Consider the following 20,040-nt stretch of genomic DNA (forward strand, 5'->3'; position numbering starts at 1 on the left):
AACGAAAATTCATTTGTAATGGTGTTCCCTTAAAGTGCTGACTGCCACCCAGAATAAAATATATGGTTTGTCATCCCATTATTGTCTGCTAACTTCTATTAACTTTGAGTGGTGGAAGAAGGCTGTATGGTTTTCAGTCCCCTCACTTGAATAGGGAATGGAAATGTGGTAGATAATCTATGTTGCTGCTGTGTTATGACACATTGCAGACTTGATTAAACCAAAATCTACACCCCTTCTAGCTTATTTATGCTGACAAATTGGCAGATACCTGCATTTTTTGACACCTTTGTGGATGCCAACCATCTACTGTCACTGTTTGCAGTCCATTTCCGCCCAGAAACAAAGAGTTGACAAAGCGTTAGTCATGATAGAAACAAATGCTCAGGTAAGTAAAAAAATTATTAGGTTAATAAATTGTATTTACAACCTAAAAATGTGACTTTTAATCAATCAATAATTAATCAATTAATACAATTAAATATTATATTAATACAATTTAACTAAATATTTCATAATCTTTGTGTTACTATTCTAACTTTTTAAGGGCTTAAGGCTTTTTTCCCTGGAGGAAATATGCTGCCATATTTTAAGAGTGAGTTGCAGATTGAAACTCAGCATTTTATGCCATAAGTAGATATAGGACTTTTTTTGCAAATATGAATGATGAAAACAAACATTAACAGCATCGGGAAGCTTTCAGTTTTTATCTAATATGACTGTATTAAACATGTTAATTTGTTTGAGAGTGACAGGAAGTTCCAATTTTATGTTTTATTTTCTTATAAAAGGGCACTGGTCTGGTGTTTGCCTGCTAGTTGACTGTTATTGATCAGGGTCAGTCCCCTGGATTCTGGGTCAACCAACCAAAGTGGGAGACTTTTATTATCTCTACAACACAATGTATGGTGAACAGCTTACTGACAGTACCGTGGTGTACTGTTTGCAGAGAGCTCACAATGTGAGTTACCATTCTGGATAAAACAAAACAAAAAATACTTGAGCTCCCAACCTTTTAATGCGTTTCATATTTAAATTGTTTAGAAGGTTAATTATTTTAGGACATGTCATCAAATATATAATTGGGGATATCTTATAACAGGCCCATAGCATCACATTTTATTAAACCCTTAGTCATAATACTAGTACACACAAGATCAATCATGTTATATGTAAGGCTACTAATTTATATCATATTATCTTTAAATATGCAGGTTGTTGAACTCAATTTGGCAAGAAATTCTTAACACAAGGATTACTTACTTGCTTTCAATCATATTCTATGACATTCCATGGCAAATAGAGTTGCTCCGTTGTCATGAAAATGTGTTTTTCCAAATGTTTTTCCATTTTAAAATGGTCTCCAGAGGCACTTGGCTCACCATGATTATATCCAAGGCTACCTTGAGCTATAAGAAAGCCGTATGTAGAGAGCAATACTAACAGCCTGCAGATGATCTCACACCAACCAGCAAGATTTCTGTTGCTGAAGTGCCACATGTACCACTTTTAGTCCAGCACAGTGCCTGTATTGTTGTTTGAAGAGTGTCATGGAAGCATAATCCCTGAATAAACCCAACATAAAATGGGAGAATTTGCTGTTGGTTTCATTTTTTCTTTAATATAGTGGAAATGTGTTTAATTTAGTGTTCATGCTTAGGCATAGGAGACACACTTTTGGAAAAGTCATGCTCCAGTGTTCTCATCTCTATTAATTTCCCGCTTTTCTCTTACACTGGCCTTCTCAATCGCTCTGCTGTTTCTATGGCAACCCTTGTTTTGTGCCTCTCTCAGACATCATAAAGCAGCCCCCCTAAACCTTAATGATGGAAAGTTGTTTCCCCTCTTAAACACAATTCTAAACTGCTAATTATTTTCCTTTTATAAGCCGTCATACTGAACTTGATTGCATAAGGGCTTTGTATATTCCAACGGCAATAAGAATGGCTGGTGATGTAAAGCTGCTTCGGTGAAATAGATGGTATGCCTACTCTTTAACAGTAATATTGATTAGTTTATAATCCCTGTGTGTTTTGCCTTACATTAGTAGGTTATTCATGCAGCCTTCTCAATAAATCTATACTATAGGCCATGTATTATTCATCTTCAAAATAAAAATAAAATTGATGGGTCCTGGCATTACCCACAGCATGATAATGAATGCCATTATTATGAAATCACAGGATATCAAGAGCTGATGTGGCCACTTCTGTCTTTTTGGGAATGATATATTTGAATTATTCATGGTTTTTGTCTGAGCTCACGTGCGGTAACAACAGGTGGAAACAGTTTAAGAAGCATTTTATACTATATATTATTATACATACAGTTCATATGTTATACCTAATACAATTGTCCTCTCTTGTCTATAAATGCCACCTCAGTATTTTCCATTCAACTGGTACATAAGCTCCAACTAAAGGGAACCTCAACACAACAGTGTGAAGTCCATTATCATGCATTAATGGAAACTCACTGTCAGATCATATCTGTGTCACCCCAGGCCACCCAGTGATCCATGGCCTGTGTCATCACCCTGACTCATGGGCTCGGTGAGGAGACTGTGTTTGTCGTTCTCTTTGATCTGATCTGCAACCTGGGCGTAAAACGCCTTTTTATGTGTATGTGCCTCATTTAGTTATTTTTTCCTGGAAAGGCTTCCATCTATTCATTTCAATGTAGAGTGTAATTGTGTGAACAAATGCATAAAAATAATCAAAGTCTTTTTATGATTTTACAGGAGATTTGACAGGACTATTATTTGACAGGAGAAATAGAAATAAAGTTAATGAGGGGCAGTGAATTTTATTGATAAACAGGCCAGTAATTACCCTTTTTTCAGGAATAGCATTCAAGAAAGGAGTTCTTCACGACTATATCAAGAGTGCAAGGACCATTAGCTGCACTGTACCATGAATGTTACTGTCCTTCTGTCCTTCACTGTTGAATCCATCTACAAACATACATCACCATTCAGCAACAAACACACCAAGTGAAGGGTAACAGGCCACAGCGGAGTTTGAAGAAGTGTACAGAAAGCTTTATATATACAGTGTGTATATATATATACAACACACACACACACACACAGTTGGCATTACCCACAGTATGACTATTTTATTAGACTAACTCTACAGAAAACAGTCTCAAACTTTAAAACCATACCTACAATACCTGGCGTATTTACCTGGAATATAAATGAATTCATGGATTTTGGCATATGACAACATTGAGTAATGCAGTGTGTTCCCAGTTTGTAGGCTTACTTATACACTTGGCCATTGTACTTTTATAACCCTAGCCTGTGAAATATATGACAGTTTATTTGTAAATTATTTACGAATGAAAAGGAACATTTGTGATCTTTATAACATCTGAATAAACTTACATTTATTTTAAGAGATGTCCGTTGGCCATGAGTGTGATTTATAATACACTAAGAGAGAAAGGAAACAACAAGAAGTACCTTTGGGTGTCTGGCCACATGTAGAAAAGATCAAACGCTGCATTCGGCTCTGATAGACCAGTGAACAAGAGGAGATGATTGAGAAAAAAAATAGAAGCACAGCACTTCATATCTTTTCAAATCGGTGTTATCTAAGGCCTCAGGTATTTCATAAAAATGCAGTATCCAGATCCAGATTTCCATCTGCTTTGTTCACGCTCATGCGTAAAATGTGTGCTGCTGCCAAATCTCTGATAGATGTATTTGCTTTCTGTCTTTATATTTTAGAAATTACTGTCTGCTTTATTTTGTATGAACAGAGAGGAAGTGCCTTGACAATAGTACAATATAAAACACTCCTAAACATCCTTAAGAAAAACCCTTTTTGCGATCACAAAAATTCATTGAGGGTCTGACTAAGCTACCTTACAGTTACAAATCCATGGAATGTTTCTTTGTTCTATACACAGATGCCAAGGAAGAATTAATTAACAAAAACAGTTTGGTCCATCTTCTCCAGCATGTTAGTAAACCATTTTTCCAGAATTGTCAGGAAACATTATGCAGCAGTACAATGACAAAAAAATCTCACATTATCAAAACATGGGCATTACCATATGGTGCATGAACATTATACATTATCCCTGATAGAACACCACCACCATCCTCATCACCACCATGGCACCTCTTAATGTTTCCCATCTCATCATCTCACTGTGCTTTGCAGGCATTTCTCAATCTGAGAAATGTAAAAATAAGTGTTTTTTGTCAAGGGTTAAGTTCTTTACTTTAGGAGGACGTCCTCATACCTGATGATCTTGTAGGTGACCCAGTAGAAGACGTTGAAGATAAGGAACGCCATAGGAAAGGCGGCCCTGGAGATAGTGTCTATCCGCTTGGCTCTGTCCACAAACTTCTTCCTCATGGTGTCTATGTCCTTAGGGACTGATGGTTGAGGGTTCGGAGCTGCAGCGGCGTTCTTAACAGCTGAGCCATCCTTTGTTGGCAGACACTGACTCATATTGTAGCCAGAAAAATTAAAGCGGCTTTCACGCACATCATCATCCTGAAAAAAAACAATCACATGTGGAAAGAATTGACTTAATTGGTCAAATTACAGGTTTGTTTGTCAGTTGCCACAGCTCAGTGTTTGCTGTTAACACTGTGAACTTACATGAACACTGATCATGAGATAACACTTTTAAATAATAAAACAAGATAACCTAATGTACTTTAATGATAAATCACTTAGAATGAATCATAATTGACTATTTATACTACTTCAACATCCCAACAAGGCATTATTATGAATCCCACAGACAAGCCTGCCACAAAATTTTGTGTTAATGGACTTGGTAGATGTTGAGATGTGTCACTGCAGTGAAAAATTTGACCTGTGGGTGGCGCTAGTAGAACATTTTGAGTATAACTAAAATCATTGGGATTCATCCCCGGGGTACATGAATGCCTGTACAAAATTGAACAGTAATCCATTCAATAGTTGCCAATATGTTTTAGTCTGGACTGAAGTTCTGCAGCCAACACATGGACATTGCCATCGCCACATGTGGCTAAAAAGTTTGACAACCAAACAGCAACCTTGTATAGACTTTGAAAGCCTACCTTGTGAGTCCTCTTTTGTCTTCGCCTCAGGCGTAGGAACTCTTTCTGTTGCCTGGAGACAAAATTAACCCCAGCATATTCGAGCAACGCAGCAAATACAAAGAGCAGACACACAGCCATCCAGATATCAATGGCTTTCACGTAAGAAACCTGGGAGAGAAAACAGATATCCTTTGTTAGATTCTCCACCTTTTAACCTTTCTGCATTTATTTTATTTCATGGATCTTCTGGATATACCTGGTGACCTGCAGTTGCATTTTCTATCCTTTTTTATGCTATTTAACTGGGACTTGTAATTGACTATAATTATAGGTAATGTTTGCTAACAAGTGTATCAGAGCTGCCAGTAAAGCCAGTGATAGCATAGCCATACACAGTGGGAAATAATTGCAGGCTTCATTACCGATTGCAAGAGAACTGTAGTATTAGTTTCTGGCACAGTTTTTGATCTGTTTCTTTTTGAAAAAAGTAAAGGATGAAGTTAAAAGCCTTTACTGATCATCTCTGTGACCACCTAACTCCATGACAGCTGATTAGCATGTGGAGAAAACAACTCAGCTTTTTGAGGGCAGTTAAGGCATATTAAGTTATTGCTTTCTTGAATCAAGGCTTTCAAAAGTTTATTTTTAAATATGAATCAGCATGCACGTCTTTTATGTGAGAATCCCTGACTCTGCTGAGGCCGCCGGTGCTCAGGTGAAGACTGATGCGTGGAGAGTGATTGATCATCGAGATCTGACTCTCAGTGCCTGTAGTGTCCTTCACAAAGTGTGCATGGTAATTTACCTTGATTGAAAAGAAAGCTAAAGAGGCTACCACTGCTGTTGGCAATGCTTACTTTAGGTGGAAACATCTTCACTGCTGGAACGAAAATGTGGATGCTGTGATTTGCACCAACCAGGTCAAAAGAGCTTCCCAGTTATGGTTTTATCATCTCTTAAATGAGGTGTTTCTTGTCCACTAAAGTTATACAGTGGCTTTCACATAACTCATGAAAGAGACACAATTGTTTCACATTCTAAGTTCTTCAAACAGTCAGCAGTGAATCATCTTTTCTTTTATTTCAGTCATCACTAGTTCCTGCATTGACTTCTTTTGTAGGTTATCAACTTGTCTTCCTATTTTCCTGGGTTATGAATCTGTTCTTGGTCTGAAACAACTGCAAAATATTGTTGCAATATTACAGTTACTTTTAAATTACAGTTGGCTCTTTAGTTCCCTGTTGTTGTGGTTTGGGGTTTTGTTGGGGGTTATTTTCCCCGTTTGGCCTTCCTTGTGTTTTTGCCTCGGTTTTCTCCCTCATTTGGTGTTATGGATCCTGTCTTATGTTTCCCTGTATCTGTTCTGCTTCCTGTTTTGGTAGTCAGCTTCCTGTCTTGTCTTGTCTTGTCTTGTCTAGCTTCACGTTTGCCTGTCTGATTGTCCAGCCCCGCCCTAATGTGCTTCACCTGACGTCTCACCTGTTCCCCATTACCTCGTTACCTCTTGTATTTAACCCCTGTGTTTTCTTTGTCCTTTGTCAGATCCTTCTGCCTGTCATGCCGTCGCCCTGTGAGATTGTCCTCTTCACCGTACCCTTGTAAGTTATCAGTTTGCTGTCACCCCTTTTTTCCCTGTCTGTTTATCCTGCCAGCTGGCGGTTTTCCGTCCCGTCAGCGCTGGAAGCCTGCCTTATCCTGCCTGTTCCCTGACTATTCTCCGTGGGTCCCCCCCTTAATTCCCCCCGTCCCCCGTGATTTCCTCCGGTTTTTTGGCCCCTGCTTCCCCCCGGGCTGGGGGGATTTTTTTTTTTTGGACTTTGCCCTTTGCTTTTTTCTGTTTAACTTTTTGTGAATAAACCCTCTAGCCCCACCTATCTTAAACCTTCGCCCCTGCATTTTGGGGCCTCCCTCCCGTCCCCATAACAGAAGGGTCTGGGCCATAGAAAGGAACCCCGCGGAGTACGTTTCCAGCCACTCCTCCACCCTTTTGGGCCCTTGGCGGAAATTTAGGGCCCCCCATTCCGCCCATGCCGGGCATGGGTTTTCCAAAAGAGACCTGGTCTGATGATGTTCGGTGGGAGGGGTGGACCAAAAAGTTTGGGCCCCCCCCGGATCCCCCGAGGGGGGCACCCACATTCCCCCGGGCGCCTTTAAAAACACCTCCCAGCCCCTGTCTGCCCCCCCCCGGCCCCCCCAAATTTGAGACGTTCCCCCTTCCCCGAGGGAGCGCCCAGCAGAAGCTGCCGCCGGGCCCCGGGGCCCCAGCAGACACTGCCGGCCCCCGGGCCCCGGAGCCCCCAGAAGACGCCGCCGCCGCCGCCGCGGAGCCCAGCGAACGAATGCCGCCCCCGGCCCCCGGGAACCCCAGGGGAGACGGCTGCCGCCGCCGCCCGCGGGGGGCCCCAGCAAAGACTGCCGCCGCCGCCGCGCGGAGCCCCCAACAAGACTGCCCCCCGCCCCGGGCCCCCAGCGGGCTGCCCCGGGGCCCCGGGGCCCCCGCAACGATGGCCCCGCCCCGGAAACCCCCCCAGGGACGCCCCTTCCCCCCCGCCGCGGAGGGCCCCCGCAGACGACTGCCGCCGCCGCCGCCGCGGACCCCAGCCCAAAAATGCCCGCCCCCGCCGCCCCGGGCCCCCCGCAAAACAATGCCGCCGCCGCCGGGCCCCGGGAAACCCCAGCAGAGGGCTGCCGCCCCCCCGCCGAGGCCCGGGCCCCCACCCCCGGTCCCCCGCCGTGAGGCGGATCTCAGGGCCCGGGGCCCCCAAAACAACGTCCCGGGGGTGGCCCCCTGACCTTTTCCTCCCTGGGGAAAAAGACCCAGCCCCGGCCCACCGGCCCCCCCGCCCCCGACCCCACCGACCGTGCCCCCTCCCCCCACCCAAACCGGGCCGACCGTTCCCCGTTTAAAACCCCAAACCCCGGGCCCAACCGGCCCCCCGTTCCCCGTTAAACCCCCCCGGCAGACCGTCCCCCGCGACCCCAAACCCGCCGCCAAAACCCCCCCTTTTCCAAACCCGCCGAAAGGCCCCCCAGGGCTAAGGGCCCCCCGAAGGCTCCCCCCCCAAAAGACCGGGCCCCTAGCTCACCTGAACCCCGACCCGTACCAGACCTCCCCACTTGGGCAAGGTCCAGCCTTTCTGACCCCCGGCGGCACTCGGTTTTGGGCCCCCCCCCGGCCCGCCGGGGCCCCCGGGGTTTTTGGCCCCTTGGGCGGAGGGTTTGGGGCCCCCCCACCGCCCGGGCCCCGGGGTTTGGGCCCTGTCCTTTCTAAAGGGATGGTCCCCGGGGTTTCCCCCGTCCCGGGTTTGGGGGTCCCCTGGGAATCAGTCCCCTGGTTCCTCCCGGGGGTGGCCTCAATCCCCGGGCCCCCAGGAACCCCCGGCCCCCCGTGTCTTTGCTTCTCTTATTCCCAGTTTCCCTGGTCTTTTTGTCGGGCCCTGTCCTGTCTTTTTTCCCCCCAAGGGGTTGGTTTCCTGTCCCCTTTCGTCCCGTTCTTAGTTTTCCCCGTGCTTGTTCCCCCCTGCCTACTCTGTCCCCCTGCTTGTCTCAGTCCCTTTGGTTTTTTTTCTGGGTTTCCCGTCATGCCCCGTCCCCGGGCTCTGTCCCTTCACTGTTCAAAGCCCCGTCTTCCCCCTGTCCCTGGGTCCCTCAGCCCAAAAAAAATTTCCCTCCCCAAACCCATCCGGGGTTTTGTCCCACCGCTGTCCCCGTCCCCTCCTTCCCGGGCTAAAAGCCGTCCCTTTTTTCCCGTGGGTCTTCCTTGAGCTCCCCCGGGGCTTTCCGTTGGGGTCCCCGCGGGCTTTCCGTGAGTTTCCCCCGCGGGGTTTCCCGGGCCCCCTTGTGGGTTTTGTAGTATACCCGTTCTTGGGTTCCTAGGGGGCCCCCCCCTGTTTGGGAGTTTATGCCCCCTCCCCCCTCCTTAATCTCTTCTCTTTAGTCCCCCGTCGATCCCTGGTTGGTGGTCCCCACATTCTCTGTATTCTCTCCCCCCTCTTTTTGTTATGTTGTTCTCTTCCCCTTCCTTGGGGTCCCTTTTTTCCCCCGTTTTGGGCCTTAGTTGGGCCCTTCCTTGGGCTGGTCCTTTTTCGTTCCTCCTCCTTCTGGTTTTCCTAAATTCATTGTTTTTTTTTTTTTTTTTTTTTACTTATTTGTTTCTTTTTTTGTTTAATTTATTTTGTCTCTCCCTGCTTCGGTTTCTTTCGGTCCCTTCCGGTCTCTTTGCCTGGCTGTCTTGCTCTCTTTTGCTGTCTGGCTTTTTGCGTCTCGTCTTCTCCCTTTTGTCTCCCCACCCTACTCTTCCGCCTCTCTGGTGTGTCCCGTGCTCGGCCCACTCCCTTCCTGGGGTCTCTTTACGTTTTTTCACACCTGCCCTATCTCCCTTGCGCTTTTCTCTTTCCTTGTGTCTGTCCTGCTCTCTGGGTTTCAGTCCCTTTTTCGGCCTGTTTGTGGGTGCCCTCTCCCCGTTTAGTGTTTTTTTGCCTTTCTATCTAGGCTGCGCTGTACCTGCCCCGGCTTGCTCTCCCTCCTTTTCTCTTTTCTTCTCCTTCTATTCCTCTCTTGTCTTCATCCTCGCCCTTTCCCGATTACTTGTCTAAATTGCCCTGTTCCCCTTGCTTTCTGTATCTGTGGGTTTCTTGCCTCTGTACTGTGTCTGTCTGTTCTTGCTCTCTGTCTTTTTCCCCCTTGCCTGTGTATGTATCTCACCTGTCTTTCTGTTGTACAGTCTCTCCCTGTGCCCCTTGGTCCCTGTGTCGGTCTAGTTCGCTCCGGGCTTGGTCTTTCGGGCTCCTTCCCTTTCTATGTCTGTCTGTTTGCTCTCTGGTCTAAACCCTTTTTCTTCCCCCGTTTTTTTTTTGTGTTTTCTCTCTCCTCTCTCTCTGGGTCTTTCTCCTACCTACCCCGGTTCTTTTTTTGGGTCTATTTTTTCTGTCCCTTCCTCCAATCCCTTTGCCGGGTTTTTTGGGCCCACCCCTGGCTCCAGGCTCTGCCCCTGTTGGGTTTTCCCCGTGGGCTGTTGTCTGTCTGTAAATTCGCTCTGTTGCTCGGTTCTCCTATCTTCTCTCTCTTTTGTTTATTGTTTTTCTCTGTTTCCCCTGTTTGGGTTTTCTCTCCCTCCTGGTGTCCCCTTTTTCCCCTTTTTTTTGTTTTCCCCCCTTTTTTTTTTGTTGTCTGTCCCGGTCTTGTCCCTTTGGGGGCTCTCCCCGCTTTGTTCTGTTTTTTTGGCTCCCCCCCTTTTCCCCTGTTTTTCTCTTTTTAGGGGGGTCTCCCGTGTCCCCGTTCTGTCATGCTCTCGTCCTTTCTCTCTTTCCGCCCCCCGCTCGCTTTCCTTTTGTCCCACCCTTTGTCCCTTTTTTGGGGGTTTTTTTTTTGGGCCCTTGCTGCCCCCATCCCAGCCCTTTCTGAATTCCTTTGCCCCCCTATTTGGCCCTTTTTTTTGGTTGTCCTTTTGGGCCCCCCCTCCCCATTCCTCCCCTTGGGCCCTTTTTTCGCTCCCCCGGTTTGTTTCCCCCCTTGCTCGGGCTCCTTTGTCCCCTGTCCCCTGGGGGTCCCTTTTCCCCCAAAATGTCAAAGGGTTTTCCCCCCTGCCCCCGTGTCCCCTTTTGTCCTTTGGTTTCCCCCCTCCCCTTTGGGCCCCCCGTTTTCCAGTGTTTCCCCCCTTTTTTGGGGGTTTTTTTTTTTGTCCCTTTTTGGGGATTTTTTTTTATTTTTATTTATTTTTTTTACATCTGGGAAACTGCTTTTGGGGGGGGGTTACTGTTGTGGTTTGGGGTTTTGTTGGGGGGTTTTTTTCCCCCTTTTTGGCCCCCTTGTTTTTTTTGGGGCGGTTTTCTCCCTCATTTGGGGGTTATGGATCCTGTTCCCTTTTGTTTTCCTGTATTGTTTTGCTTCCTGTTTTGGGAGTCAGGGTTCCTGTCTTTTTTTCTTTTCTTTTTAGGGCCAACTTTGGCCGTCCCGATTGGGCCAACCCCGCCCTAAAGTAAATTTAAACCGGTTAACCCTGTTCCCCAATTACCCGTTACCCCCTTTTATTTAAAACCCCGTGTTTTCTTTGTCCTTTGCAGATCCTTCTCGGGAAAGCCGCGCCCCGTGAATTTTTCCCCTTTACCCCTACCCCTTTTAAGTATCATTTTGGGTGTCACCCCTTTTTTTCCCCGTCTGTTTTTAAACCGCCGTGGCGGGTTTTTTGTCCCGTCAGGCCCGGAAGCCGCCTTATCCTGCCCGTTCCCTGGGAATTTTTCCCGGGGGGCCCCTTTTAATTCCCCGCAGTCCCCCGTGGGGTTTCCCCCCCGGTTTTGGACCCCTCCTTGCCCTGTGTTGGGGGGTTTATGGTTTTTGGAAATTTGCCCTTTTCTGATTTTTGTTTAACTCTTGTGAAAAAAACCCCCTATGACCAGCCCATCTCAGCCTCCCCGTCTCTGCATTTGGGTCCCCCTTTCCCGTCCCATAAAACCGTAGCTCCATTACCCTTTTTAATTTAAACCCCGGGTTTTACATTGGCTTAGGGGGATTATTTAAAAAAGATTTTTTTTTTCTTTTTTGTCCCAAATGACACATCTTAAAAAAGCCAAAAAGGGTAATTTTCTTTAGATACATTTTTTTTGCAAGAAATTATTTTATCTGGGCATCAAAAAACAAAATGCCCAAAAGGGGCTATATTCAAAATTTACTTTCAAAAACCCTTTTGTATCAAGATCAAAAATACTTTTAATTTGTAAATTTAAAAAAAAAAAATTCAAAACCCAAAATGCCCAAAGGGGGTTTTTTTTTCAAATGAATTTTTTTAAAAGTTTTTGTTGCCTATCTCAGCAAAAAAAACCCCGAACACATTTTTTTTTAAATCTCAGAATTGGGATTGTGACAACAGCAACACAGTCATGAAGTAAGCATGGCTTGTGTAATTCATTGTCTGAACATCTGAGAAAGCAAACTTACATTAAAGATGTAATATTAGCACAACATATTATACTGGAAAATTCAAAACTTCTGTCACTGAGAAATCTAAATGAGGTTCACCTTTGGAAGAGAAGCTCTGGAACCGGAGCTTTGGGTGGTCATGGTAAGCACAGTGGTGATGCCCAGCGCCACTCTGGCAGGAGCGGCATCCATATTGATCCAAAAAGACACCCACGAGAGAATGACAATGAGGAGGGAAGGAATGTACATCTGGATCAGGTAGTACCCCATCTGTCGCTCCAGATGAAATTTCACTTCTATACAGGTGAATTTACCTGAAACACAAACGCAATTCAGCTACCAGACTGGAAGAAATGTTAGCTTGGTAAAATATAAGCAGCATAATTCGTGTCCTCTGACCAGTGTTGTAGTGTTTTGTACAGTAGCCCAGCTCCTTCTCTTCTCTCATGATGAATTGAGGCAGTGTGAGCCCATCTGACACCTGCACTGCACTGTTCTCCAGCCACTCAAAGATCAAGTCATTCATGGTGTAGCCGACTAGAGACAGAAAAGAATGGATGAATCAAAACATTGACATGCAAGTGTAGAAAGTGCAACGATAAAAGCGAGAGAAATTAATGCTTACAACTTTCCAATTGCATGGTACAAGTTTGGACATCCATCGGAAAGTTTTTCAGATCCATTGGGCAGGATAGAATGAGAGTCAACCTATGATGTGAGACAAAGTCACACAGTCAGATGTAGTACATGTAATACACCAATGAATATATTTGATTTTGAAAGAAATACATCTTGTAGTATAGTCGGCACATGAATTGAAAATAATTTGCTTGCTACAGTTGGTACCTTTCTTTGGTTACTCTGTATTGTGTGCCTCTTTCTCCTGTCCAATTGCCTCTAACATATCGTGTATTCCCTTGAGCAGGTTCCTATCACACTTTCATTACTGCACTTATTGTCTCTGTGATGCACTGTGGTCGGTGGCCTGCTCACTCTGTCATGAATGGAGAGAGTGGCTAACCACCTTTCATCTATCCCGGTGACCCACTCTGTTTCCACACCTGAGCCTCTCTAAATAGACTCAAAATAGATCTGCTTTATATTGCATCATTGCGGAGAAAATTCAATGCTACATGTGATTGAGATTGTATTGAAATTAAATGAAACATATTTTCATATCTTGTACTGAGTTTTGCTCACATTTTGGCTGGTAGGACCTTTAAAGTGTCATCCATCCTGACCGCATGTTTCAGAGTACAAAATTCTGCATGCAGAGAGTCCAACGCAAAGGATTCCCATTCATAGTTCTCAACAATGCCCCTGAGATTAGCTTGCTATCCTGCAATCACTGTTCTTTTTGGTTAAAAATCTACATCGCAAATGGGGATGTACTGTACTTCAGTGATTTGTACCATTTCAAAGGAGTGATCATAATGACATACAATCCATTTAAAACTGTATGCTTTAGATTGACAGTCTTTGATGTTTGATAGGAAATGTAAGAAAAGCAATAAGTGAACATATCCGGGGGTAATCTATGCATCAGAGCTTTTGGTCCTCTGCAGTACCATTTTTCTCTGAGCACAAATTCCTACACTGCGATATGGTGTAAACTAGGGCTGCAACAAACAATTATTTTCAAAATTGGCCAGTCTGCTGATTATTTTCTCAGTTAATCTAGATGGTGTTGGACTGCCAGCAGTGAAAAATTCCCATTGTGAAATCTAATTTTTTTATGACTGACAGCCCAAAGAATTTCAGTTTTCCTATCATAGACAAAGAAAACCAGGATTTATTTCAAAAGCTAAAACCAGTCAATTTTTCCTGTTTTTGCATACTTCTTTTTTCTCAACCAATCATCAAAATAATTGCTTATAATATTCCTGTCCCTCAACCAACAATAGTCAATGGTTCAGTGTATAGCCCAATTTTTAATTCTTGAGTCCTTTAAAGTTCTGTTGTTATTTATGAAAACATGTCCAACATTTCACCTGATACTGTACAGGACTGTCCCATCCTTGAAGATTCGCAGCAGCTTGTTGTCTGTGGTGACATCATGGAAGTTGGCCCCTTTCTCGTTGGCAAAGAAGAGGTCAGGCTTCCATATGGAGTCCAACATGGACGGGTCCAGGTCGAGGGAGGAATCTGGGTATTTACTATATGCCAGCCGAGGGTCATTCCACTTCTGCCGCAGGAAGATGTTCACTCTGTAATCCTGCAGATAGGACAAGCGGCTTTGCATATTTTGTAGTCCAGTGATTGCGGTTGTGAGAAAGCAGTCATCGATATCTGCTTCTAAAATGATATATCGTCCTTTCGATGAGGTAAATAGGAAGACTAGATTGGTAACTTTCATCATCTTCATGATTATTCTTATTCTTATTCTCATTCGTTAAATGACAAGCAAGCAGATACTCAAATTACTCAAGTACAATTCAGATTTTTACTTTTACTCTTTCTATTTTATGCTACTTAATATTCTTATACTTCATAACATTTTAGAGGCATGTGTTGTTTTTACTCGCCTACATTTATTTGACAACTAATGTACTTTGTAGATTAAGATTTTACATTCAACATATGAAGCAGTGAAATGATATTGACTTTGAGAAACTTATAAATTAAAATGCTTTTTACACGTTAATGAATAAAATAGTAAATAGTAAAACAACAATATAAAATATAAAACAATTCTTGGGAAGGGGCCCTTGCGTAATGAGTTTTAACTTTTGAAACTTTAAGTATAGTTTCGTGCTCATTACTTTTACTTTACTTTGTCACATTTGCTCAATCACAGCAGTTCTTATAATACACAACATTTCCAAAAACAGTACTGTAATATTAATAACAACACATGACAAATAATAAAATGGATGAGGAACGAAAAAAGAATTCCAATGCACATTGAGCAAAAATCTATATCTTTCAGCAACACTACCATCTAGGTTCTTATCTTAAATTCCATAAACGTGTTCACATGACCAGCTTGCAAAACATTGGGCTTATAACAACATTTCTTATTAACCATATTTATTTGAGCGCCATTATAGAAGATGTATTAGATGTAGATGTAGTGGCTGATGAGGAAAACTCTGACCATGTAGTTAGAAGGAAACTGAGTGTCATAAAGCTCAGTTGCTCAAAGTAATTGATATGTCAGGTTGATGAAAGGTCCTTATGTTGTTTGACGTTTCATCAGCATATTGGACCGGATCCAAATATTTGCGTGTCTAAATCTGTGTAATTTCCTGGCAATCTTGTGAGTCCCAGCTCCTGCACAAATTAACATCCTTCATTCACGATCTAAGTAGTTATTATCACTCATTATGAATCCTTTGATCGTGATGAGTTTCAATGCAGCCGTGCAGGTTTTATATTTTTTTTTACCCCTTGGGCAGCTGGATGCCTTCACACATTACATATTGTAGATCGGCTTGTTTGATCTACTGCCCAAACCCACCAACCCACCCACATTTATTGGCTCCATTTTAAGTGCCTTACTGGTTGGGATTTATTGTATTAATTATTAAACCTGGACTAACACGTGTACTGTATAAGGGACAACATGGGAGAAGAAACCAACACCTATTTGTGTAGCCACAGAACAGATTTGTCATTCATAATGTTCCCCAATGAATGAACAATACATTTGATGACAAAAAGTGAACATGTAGACATAGCAATGAAAAATGTTCAAGAAAAAAATAGGTAAAAATACAACAGGATGATTCAGTCTTAACTCCTGAGCAAGGGTCAGGGCTTTAGAACATTTCTGAGCACAACGCTCAACTCACCATTGTAGTTTCTGCTATAGAACCAAAGCTGTTGATAAATATGTTGCAGGTAACATTAACTGGTGAACCTGCAGGTTGAGGGATAGATAACACATTGACACATTGTGCAAAAGTCAGCCAGAGGAACTCACCATAGTTGTCTCTGTGACAGAGCCGAAACTGTTGATAAAAATATTGCATGTAACGTTTACGGGGGCACCTGTGAAATGGAATGACAATAACATGACAGGAAAAAGCCTTAAACCATATTATCAGGGATGACTGAGTTTGTAGCGGTGAAGATGTTTAATCAGAAAATTTGGGTCTAATGGTTCACAAGCTGCTGTTTTCATTGTGCACAGTGTGTCAACATACATTAATACCAACAAGCACTTTTTTTTCTTCCTTATTTCATGTAATAGGAGCTGCAGGAATGGATGGTGACATGTTGCATGCTTTGTTAAACCAGACGCAAAAGATCACAAGACCTATACATGTATATGTATATTTTTTTAATTCCACTGAATGTTGTTAAAATGCAGTTAAACTTAAAAAGAATAGAATTATCAATCACAACATCATACTGTCAGCTCATATAATCTTTATAATTATGTAGTGATCTCTTGTGTGGTGATCTTTTGTGGCTAACACAGTGTCAATTTATTATTGTCTCCTGTAATGTCTGCAGAGAAGAAACACAGACAACTGCATGCACACACACAAGCAGTCATTTAGAGCTGATTAATTGATAAATCGATCAACACCTCGGAAATTAATCTGTAATAATTTTGATAGTCAATTTATCGTTTTAAGTAACTTTGAAGACAACAATACCAAAGCAATCGCCGGTACCAGCTTTTCAAATGTGAATGTTTTCTCAATGTTCTATATAACACAAAACACATTTGGGTTTTAGATTGCTGGTCAGAAAATAACAGCCAATTTGAATATTTCTAAATAACGACAATAAACATTGAATCAAGCGAGTTCTATACAGGTTATTTAATGTTTAAAATACTCAGTGGTTGCAGCACTAAATAAATGTGTGAGTTCCAGTGTCAAATCAGAGCATTGTCTGTCTAACACTGTGAGTAAAAAGTACCCAGCATGCTATAATGAGTAGTTAGTGGCATTAACTGAAATCTCTTTGCGAGGCTTGGAAGGTTATACCATTTAAAGTCACAGCAAATCTTTTTTCCACATCGGATAAGTGAAGTTGTAAGCCCTTTGTAGTGCCCTTCCCCTGTGCTTTGCTCATCAATATTGCATGACATTTGGTATTAATATTTGCCTCAGTTTGTCACCAGGTAGCTACATATAACAGCAGAAGCAGAAAAATAAAGCAGTACTTCCTCACAACAAACTCAGCAAAGAAATCTAGGTCAGCCTTCAAAAATAAAATTCCACACTGTCTTCAAAGTGTGACTAGCAGGTACGCAACCAAAATCATCTGGTTACATCGCAGTGGGTTCATGCTAAAGTGTTTATTTTCTAGATGCTGGTTTGTGTACAACAGGGAGCTTTCTCTGCTCTAAAATACAAAGAGAATACAAATATAACCACATTAAAATCATGCTTAATGCCTTTTAATCAATGTGTGCTCAACCTCTCTTCATTAGCTGTGAACAGCTGCTTTCACTACATCCCTCCCCTGAAAAAGCCAGCCGTTGTTAACCAGGCTGTCCTCCCATCTTAAGTCCATTTTAGCAATCCTGTCATCATTTTCCCTTTTCTACCAGATGGAGAGGAAAGATCTGGGCCACATGTTTCTGCATCCTGCTGATCAATCCCCCGTGCTACACTGTCTTCACTGCTGTCAAATCCCAGTCCACCTGACCCAGCCTGGAGTGGGCCTGAGCCCTAGCGAGCCGGCTTCTCCTCACTCAGCTTCGTTCCAGTTACGAATGCTGTGTCTGTCCCCACTATCACAGGATCAACAATAGAGGAAGTCAATAGCCTGCAGCCTTTCAACAGGGGCACCAGCCACCAGTTGTCCTGTCATGGTGGCATCCCTGTCTGCATCTGTGACTGTGATATTTCCAAGCCTTTGTTATTTTGTTTCCAAATTATTACCTACTGGAGTAATGGTTCAATCTGACATGCTTTTACCAAATGAACATAAGCATGCAATTTTACAATGAAGGGTTAGTTGATGATTTAATTCAGGCCAGGACAAGCATGTTGCTGTAAAGTGAAGTGAATGATTGTTGTAATGGAAGGACTGGCAGCACAGTAGCTTAGCATCAGATAACAGTCAATAGATCTCCAGATAAGTTATGATGCCAAAGTACGGTGTGTTTAGGGGGGGTGGATACTGTATTCTGCATCCAGAAATACTGTACATGTACATCACATATTAAGAAAATGTGGTGTGTGTGTGGTTTGTGGTAGTATAAAGTAAGGTGTGTGAAAATTTCCAAAAGACAATTATATTGATAAACAAACCTTTAAAATTTGGTCTTATTCGTGCATCATACCCAGACGTGCGACCCATGAGTGAGTCCAGAAAGTCTGATGGAGACATGTTTGAGGATGATCTGGAATCATGCTCCTTGGCATCTACAACTCTGGAACACACACACACACACACACACACACACACACACACACACACACACACACACACACACACACACACACACACACACACACACACAGACAAACAGTGAGAAAAATGACTATCAGACTAAAGTGGTGGCTGAAAAGCAGGAGTTATATCTTATCTGTCGCCCAGCAGGTCCCTTGGAGTGATAGGCAAGCACAGGGAAACTAGAAATTGCGTTTAAGAGCATGCACATATCTTACGAATCTTGTGTGATTTCGACGTCGTGGATATTTTTCCTTTTCACGAGGAAGAGCTATATTTCTGTCAAATCATGCTAGATTATTGCACAGATATCACTGCGTTCTGTAATTTCATATTAAACGTTGTAGACATGTTGTCATGGTGACACAAGACAATAAAGAATAATGTAGTTAAGTGCGTACATTTCACTATCAAGTCATTATAATACAGGTCAAAACATGTTATGGGGATATTATGTATTTTACGTATATTTTCAGGATCATATGGCGGACGCAAAAACAATTAAAACAGTTGAAAATACAATCTTAATCTTAATCAAAGCAGCACTCAAGCAATTATACCCACTTCTTCTGTGCAGAAAGTCGCTTGCGTAGTGTTTCTTCAATTACGCCTAAAATTACTTTAATGAATGGTTTTATTTTCCGAACTTTAAAAAGAAGAAATAATTTGTCTTCAATCTATAAAATCATATACGTTTGGTAAATTAATTGGCCTACCTGAAGTTGTTCGTCTCCGTGAAATATGTAAATAAAGCTGCCAAAACCTTGACAAAGGAGCGATTCATTCCTGGTGGTTTTCCCATGTGCTCACTTTTTTTTATATCTTCCATATGTTAACATTGGTCAAGCACATAATCCAAATAGGGTTACCGCTTTCCTTCTGACCAAGTCGTGGGCGTGTGCGTGTTCTTGAGTCACAAAAAAATACAGAAGACATTCCTCAACGCAGCCACAGATCATAGTTTAGTTTTACGAAACTCTGACTTCCAAAACCAGATTTCTCGAAGCGGAGGTGTAAAGAAACATCAGTCCTGTGGTCAGACGCCGAGAGGATGAAACTCCGAAAACGCGTCGGCCTGATGCATTTGGCGTGAAGACAACCCCACTCGCGCGTGTTGTTACTTGTGAAGTGAAATCTTTCGCAGGTAGAGGACCGTCCTCTGTTGAGGAATGGGCTTGGAACGCCTTTTCTCATTTCAGCACTTGGACAGCTCTCGGCTCCCTCACGCGCAAGCGCAAGCTTTAAAAGTGGTGGACGTGAGTTGTTTTTTAATCCAGTAAACGAAGGAGGTAATCATCAAAAACACGTGAAAATGGCATTCCATGTCTCTTACGGGTGTCAGTTTCAAATAACAAAAACAAATTGACTGATTGATTGAAATGTTACAGCTTTTGTCTCACTGGAGCGCAGGCAGCTGCGCAGCAGGATCAACTGGCTTTAGGACTGTTTCATGTTTCACAGTGGGGTAATTAAGTACAAGAAATTACATGGATAATATGGGGAGTCTAAATCTACATCATCTAGTAAAAATGGGACTCGAAACACTTGTAACTTACACTCATAATCATTCAGGGACGCAAATCAGGAGAAAATAACTGTGGGTGTATAACTTAAGATTGTTTGGGTGTCTCTGACATCATCCTTGGTTGGTTTCTTTTACGCAATGTGCCTTTTTTGTTCTCATCCTTGTCTGGTTAGAGCAATCCTCTCAGATA

The 20,040-nt window shown here is 43.0% G+C and overlaps 1 protein-coding gene across 4 annotated transcripts; it reads right to left on the reverse strand.

Moving 5' to 3' along the window:
- Positions 1-2,780: 2,780 nt before the first annotated feature.
- Positions 2,781-19,663, reverse strand: glra2 (glycine receptor, alpha 2). Of its 4 annotated transcripts, XM_032529583.1 has the most exons (10): positions 19,042-19,663; positions 18,184-18,305; positions 15,891-15,918; positions 15,760-15,787; positions 13,957-14,180; positions 12,591-12,673; positions 12,365-12,502; positions 12,065-12,279; positions 5,069-5,218; positions 4,230-4,511 (listed from the first exon to the last, which is right to left on the reverse strand). In XM_032529583.1, the coding sequence occupies exons 1-10, from the start codon at positions 19,152-19,154 to the stop codon at positions 4,230-4,232; spliced, it is 1,383 nt and encodes a 460-aa protein (XP_032385474.1). In that variant the 5' UTR covers positions 19,155-19,663. The 4 variants fall into 4 exon arrangements, with proteins under 4 accessions (XP_032385472.1, XP_032385474.1, XP_032385473.1 ...); XM_032529581.1 differs by lacking the exon at positions 15,891-15,918 and having other exon boundaries at positions 2,781-4,511; positions 15,760-15,827; positions 19,042-19,659; XM_032529582.1 differs by lacking the exon at positions 15,760-15,787 and having other exon boundaries at positions 15,891-15,958.
- Between the last annotated feature and the right edge of the window lie 377 nt (positions 19,664-20,040).

The sequence above is a fragment of the Etheostoma spectabile genome, chromosome 11 (assembly GCF_008692095.1).
Source record: "Etheostoma spectabile isolate EspeVRDwgs_2016 chromosome 11, UIUC_Espe_1.0, whole genome shotgun sequence".
Classification (NCBI taxonomy): domain Eukaryota; kingdom Metazoa; phylum Chordata; class Actinopteri; order Perciformes; family Percidae; genus Etheostoma; species Etheostoma spectabile.

Coding starts and splice junctions, on each gene's coding strand:
- glra2 (XM_032529581.1), bottom strand. CDS start 19,154: ATGGAAGATATAAAAAAAAGTGAGCACATGGGAAAACCACCAGGAATG. Junction 18,306..19,041: donor ACGGAGACGAACAACTTCAG/GTAGGCCAATTA, acceptor TGTGTGTTCCAG/AGTTGTAGATGCCAAGGAGC. Junction 5,219..12,064: donor CCAGAGCTTCTCTTCCAAAG/GTGAACCTCATT, acceptor TTTCTCTCCCAG/GTTTCTTACGTGAAAGCCAT.